We start from the raw sequence: 5457 nt of genomic DNA, 5'->3' as shown, positions 1-5457 counted from the left end.
AGTTTCTTATATTTTTTCAGTGAACAAAAAATCTATTTTCTTTGTGTCTATCCTCCCCCCTCCATGGGGGAGGGAGGAAATAAAATAAATGACAATTTACTCTTTTGCAATTTATTTTTAAAAATAAAATAAAGAAAAACAAAATCCTTGTAATACACACGTCAAACAGGACAAATTTCTGCACTCGCCAAATCCAAACATATTTGTCTGTTTTCACAATTTTGTTGTCACTGTATAAATTGTTCTAGTACCGTTCACTTCCCTTCCAGTTCTTAACCTGTAATAACACGAGTTCCACAGAACAGATGTCCAAAGACACCTTCCGCCTCTTGGTAGACAGGTGGGGAACATGGGTGTAGGGTATTGTATTGCCAACAGCTGCACTTGCCGAGCTGGCTGGCTGGCTTAACCGTTTCTTTGTTCCGAGGGAGGGTTTAATGTGGTGTTGATATATTAAGAAATGATTGTGGTGTAAAAAACAAAGGCTTCAATGAGACCTTAAAAAAAAGATAATGGGATGGATGAGATGATCTCTAGTTGTTTTTTTTCCAGTTCTCAATCCTACAACTATGATTAATATCCACCTACATAATCAGAGCCCAACTTGACTTGCTTTTTCTGTAGGATGAGAGGAGGGTGGAAGGGCTCCCTAAGGAGCCCTTCATTTTTAATCTGTCCATTATAAACATTTACTAAATGCCTTCCAGCTTTAAAATTCACTAATACATCTTAAATATATTAATTTTTATTTTGACCCAAAGAACACCTAAACAAACCCCCTTACAGAGTCTGTTCCCTGAAAAACAGTGAATTTGTCAGTTGTGGACAGAGAGAGGAAGGATGTAGCCTTCAACTTTGACCCTCTGGGACTGACATTGATCATGTATTTGACCAGAGTTTTGTTGATTTCATTTACCTTGTTGTAGTCACTGGTTTTCAGGGACTCCGCTTTCTTCTCTAAAACTCACTTTAAACGAGTGTTCTGCGTCTCTCAGAATTCTTTAAAATAATTAACAATGAACAAGCCTTCATTTTCTCTCCCTCCCACCTACCCTCCCCCCAACAAAAACAAACAAACAAACACAAAACCCTCTTGTTTGCATGGTTTTTCTCATTTTATTTTTATAAGCTCTATTGATGTTTTTTGCTTTAGGGTGTAAGGAGCCTAATTAGGTTGCTTTGCTTTGGTCACAGCAAGTATCGCAAATCATCGACAAAGCTAGTGATAGGAAGACCTCCTTTCACTGAGGGTGGAGTAGGGAGCTCACCCCAGCCTTCTTAACCATTGACAGTTCTTTATTTTCCTCACATTTCTGTGAGGCAGAAGAGTGAGAAATCATAAAACTCATTTATAGCAGGAGATACTGTGTGTGGCACGGGAAGGCAGATCCTAAAACTAGAGGCCAAGCCTCATGACTCCCAGGCTTGTGGCCACTGACTCTGTATCCAACAAGAGGGAAATGAAGGGGTGTGTGTGTGTGGAAAGAGTCCTGTTTCTGGTACTAATTAGCTAACTGACTTTAGGTAAGGCTGGATAAACAATCCCTCTCTGGGACTGCATCCTCACTTTTAAATTGGAAAGATGGGATGGAGGTGGATTATTAACTTGCAATCTATGAACTTGTTTTCAAAAATATTTTTGATAACTGAATTTCAGTATAATGAGTAATTTTCTGGATGTGGCTGATGGAGGAATTTATTTGGCTTGAACATGCAAACAAGAGGGTTTTTTGTTGTTGTTGTTTTTGTTGGGGGGAGGGTAGGTGGGAGGGAGAGAAAATGAAGGTGTGTTAATTTTAAAAAGTTGATTAAAAATTAATCCTGTGTGTTTTACTTTGTACATTTAAAAACATCATTCTGAGAAGAGCCCTATAGATTTCACCAAATTTCCCAAGGGATCTATGACACAAAAAAGGTTAAGAATCCCAGGAATAGGTAGTCTCTAATGATGATCCCAGCCCTGCCATCCCCTGCCCTGAGGCCCTCCCAGCCCTGCCATCCCCTGCCCTGAGGCCCCTCCCAGCCCTGCCATCCCCTGCCCGGAGGCCCCTCCCAACGGTGACATTTCACGTTCTAAGTCTCCTTTCAGGTCTAATGTTCCCTGTTACAAGCTCAGCACCTATGGGTAGCACCTAGAGCTGTCAGAAGCGCTGCCTGCCCTCAGGGGCATATAGGTTATCCTGGGAGAAACCACAGTGTCCTCATGCATCACATTTGTCCACAGTATAGGTCCTGCATACAAAGTCAATCCCAGGTGATTGGGGGGGGGGGGGCGCATCTGAGCAGGTCAGGACAGATCTCCTGTGCCCCCAACCAAGCAAAGGCCTCCTCACCTCCCGCCTGGACTATTGCAGTCGCCTCGGGGGTCCTTCCTGCTTCAAGGCTCTCCCCAGCCGTCAAAGCGATCTTCCTAAAAGTGCGGCCACGTCACCCCCACTCAATAACTCCAGGCTCCCCAGGCCTCCAGGAGCAGCCCCTCCTAACCTGCCAGCGGATGGCTCTCCATCTCCCGACTCTGGGCCTTTCCCCTGGCTGTGCCCCACACCCGGTGTTCCCTTCCTCCTCATCTCTGTTTCTTGACTTTCAGGGCTTCCTTCCAGAGCCAGCTACGATCTCCCCCCAATACAGGCAGCCCGGATCTCGGGCTCCTGGTGCTTGAACGTGGTGTCCTCCGTTAGACGGTGGGCTCCCCGGAGCTTCACGACCCCTGGCACACAGTAGGTGCCTACTCAGTGCTTACGGAGGGGCTGCCGCCCCGCGGAAGGGCTCCAGATTGCAAGGGGCAGCAGTAAAGAGGAGGTGCGTGCCAGGCACTCGGGAGCAAAGGCCCCGCATGAGCGGCAGCCCAGGAAGAAGGTCAGTCTGCCCCGACCACTGAGAGTGACCAGGCGGGCGAGGTCACTCGAGTCCTGAGGAGTCTAGCTGCTGGAGCTGACCGCGAGCGGCGGCTCGGACCCTCGCGCTCCCTCTCCTGTCCACTAGAGGGGGCGGGGGTGGGGACGAGCTGGAGCCATGGGGGGCCCCCGGGCTGACCCGCTCCTCCACAAACGGCGCGAGGCCCCTTTAAGGCTCCCGGGCCCCGCCTCCCGCCCTCCCTTGCCCTCTTCCCCCCTCCCCCGGGCCGCCTAGTCGGTTCCAGGAGTCTCTTCGTCGATGAGATCATCTTCCCCCCGCCGATTGGCCTCGGCTCGCCGTCAATCCCAGGAAGTCCCGCCTTCAGGCCCTCCCCGCCCTCCGCCGTCCGCCCTTCTCCCCAGCGCGGCCGCTGATTGGCCGAGGGTGGCTGTCACTTCGCCGTGCGCGGCGTGGGGAGGCGGGGCGCGGAGGGGGAGGGCCGGGCGCTTCCGTGGCTGAGGAGGAGAAGAGCCGGCGGCGGCAGCGGCGGCCACAGCGACGGCGGAGGGACCGGGGCCGCGCCACCCGAGGCCGATTCGTCCTCCCCTCTCCGAGCCGACCCTCGCCCCCCGCCCCGCGCCCGCCGCCGCTGCCTCCGTCCCTGGGACGCCCCCGCACCGGCCGGGACCGGGACTCTCGGGAGGCGGCGAGAGGGAGAGCTGGGGCCGGGGCCCAGCGGCGACTCCAGGGAGGTGAGTGCGAGGGGCCCGCCCTGGGCTCCCCCCCATCCCGAGGAGGTGCGGCCCGCCCCTCCCCGGAGGCCCCGCCCCCTCCCAGGTGGCGCCGCCCCCCCATTCCTCCGCGTCCAGGTGGGCCAGCCCACGCCCGAGAACTGCCCCCGTCCATCCCGGGGCGGTGCGGCCCTCCTTCAGAGTGGTACGACCCTTCCCCCCCTGCCCTCCCTGCCCCCGTGGTACCACCCGCCTCGGACCCGCCCCGGCCCTCTCGGGGTGGTGCCCTCCCTCTGCCAGCACCCCCTCCTGTGGAAGCGTGGGGTCCTGGCGCGGTTCTGCCGCTTTCAGGAGCGGATGCCCCCTGCGTAACCGGGCAGACTTGAGCCGGTATCACGGTGCCCCCGCCCCCGTCTGCTCTGGGAGCTGTGCTGGGCCCCGCGTCCCCCTTTCCCCGGTCGTTCCCCCGCACCCTGCCCTTTCTTTCCCTTGCTAGAGGCAGCTGGTGCGAGCGCAGAGCAGGGAGTTGGCGTCGGGACACCCCGAGTTCGAAGCCTGCCCCCCACGCTCACCGGGGGGGGCCATTTCACTGCCTCAGCAGCAGCACCTCCCTCCCAGGTTGTTGGGAGGATCGAGCGAGAGGATACACATAAATAAAGCAAGCCTTAAAACGCTGGTTGTTGCTTCGATCCGCACTCACCGAGCCGGGCCTTTGCTGTCCGCCTTGTGGCTTTTAGTGTAGGAGGGTCCACTGCTTATGTCTGAGGAAATGCCTCGTTGACTTGGCTCGCAGTGTTCGCTCGCGGTTCCGGGAGGCTTCCCTGAGTGTGGACCTTTCTGTGCAGAAAGTGCAGAGCACAGGAGCACCATAGGGGGTCATTAGGATAGAGTAGAAAGGGTGTCTGGCCTCTGGTCTGGTCCATTTGCTCTGACACCGGAGGGAGCCCAGGCATCATGTGGGCAGGGGTGGGGAACCTGTGGCCTTGGGGCACTATGGCCTTCTAGATCCTTAAGTGCAGCCCCTTCTGACTGAATCCAGATTTTACAGAACAGATCCTTTGAATAAAAGGCGCAGATCCTGGGCCAACCCTGTCTTGTAGATGGGGAAACAGAGGCCTCAGGTCAGGGATATAGACGGGCAGAAGTGGGATCCTACTCCTAGCTCTCTGCCACTGGGATAGGCCCAGAGGAGTGCGCTGTCCTCTGTCATCATGGGGATGCCCCTGGATCCTGTTCAGAAGGCTTTTCTTGTTGGCCAGCACTTAAGCGTGTAACCCATATCCCTGGATCGCCCCAGGGGGGGAGGGCTGTGTAGGTGTTTGATGCTTGTGCAGCGGCAGATGGAGCATGGAGCCCCAGGAGAGGCAGGGCTGGTGAGGAGGGACCTCAGGCTGACTTGGGGCACTTTCCTCATTTGTGAAGAAGGGGCCTGGCCTGGATCATCTCTAGAGGATTTTCTAGCCCCAGATCCCACAACCCTGTAAAACCGAGCAGATGTGAACTTCCTCGGGTAGGAAAGTATCTGGATGTTAGGACGAATTGCCCAAGGGCAGGCATTCAGGTCCCACCTTGGGTGTCCAAAGCTGGGGGACAGATTCCTGAGACTAAATGGAAGGAACATCTGCTCATCTTCATTAACGGAGGGAGATTTTTCAGCTGGAGTTCTCTGCACTGACTTAGGAAAAAAGCCAGCATTTCCTGTCAACTTGTTCTCACTCTCATTTCAATATACTTGCCTTGTGCAGTTTTGGTAGCACAAACGAAGGAACTCCAGTACTCTGCCTTGGAGGCCACACTGGTCACCAGATTACACACACCAGAATGTGACGTGGAATCCCAGTTATAGTAATGAAGTCACAACTGTGTGGGGTACAGAGACCCTTGTCAATGA

At 54.4% G+C, this 5457-nt stretch overlaps 1 protein-coding gene across 1 annotated transcript; it reads left to right on the top strand.

Annotated features, from left to right (window-relative positions):
• The first annotated feature begins 305 nt into the window (after window positions 1-305).
• Window positions 306-5252, top strand: LOC140532112 (uncharacterized). Its single transcript, XM_072650657.1, has 6 exons — window positions 306-340; window positions 2319-2416; window positions 2588-2673; window positions 2722-2856; window positions 3279-3587; window positions 4063-5252. Exons 1-6 carry the CDS (start codon window positions 306-308, stop codon window positions 4306-4308), a joined length of 909 nt encoding a protein of 302 aa, XP_072506758.1. The 3' UTR covers window positions 4309-5252.
• Window positions 5253-5457: the final 205 nt, after the last annotated feature.

Source organism: Notamacropus eugenii, chromosome 3 (genome assembly GCF_028372415.1).
Source record: "Notamacropus eugenii isolate mMacEug1 chromosome 3, mMacEug1.pri_v2, whole genome shotgun sequence".
Taxonomy (NCBI): domain Eukaryota; kingdom Metazoa; phylum Chordata; class Mammalia; order Diprotodontia; family Macropodidae; genus Notamacropus; species Notamacropus eugenii.
The sequence above is the reverse complement of the archived record's forward strand: the minus strand, read 5'-3'. Positions and strand labels throughout refer to the sequence as shown.

What these genes read in the sequence shown, in the direction of transcription:
- LOC140532112 (XM_072650657.1), top strand. Translation starts at nt 306, where the DNA reads ATGTCCAAAGACACCTTCCGCCTCTTGGTAGACAG. An exon ending in AGCGGCAGCCCAGGAAGAAG is followed by an intron (nt 2,857 to 3,278) that starts GTCAGTCTGCCC and finishes TGATTGGCCGAG; the next exon opens with GGTGGCTGTCACTTCGCCGT. An exon ending in CCAGCGGCGACTCCAGGGAG is followed by an intron (nt 3,588 to 4,062) that starts GTGAGTGCGAGG and finishes TTCCCTTGCTAG; the next exon opens with AGGCAGCTGGTGCGAGCGCA.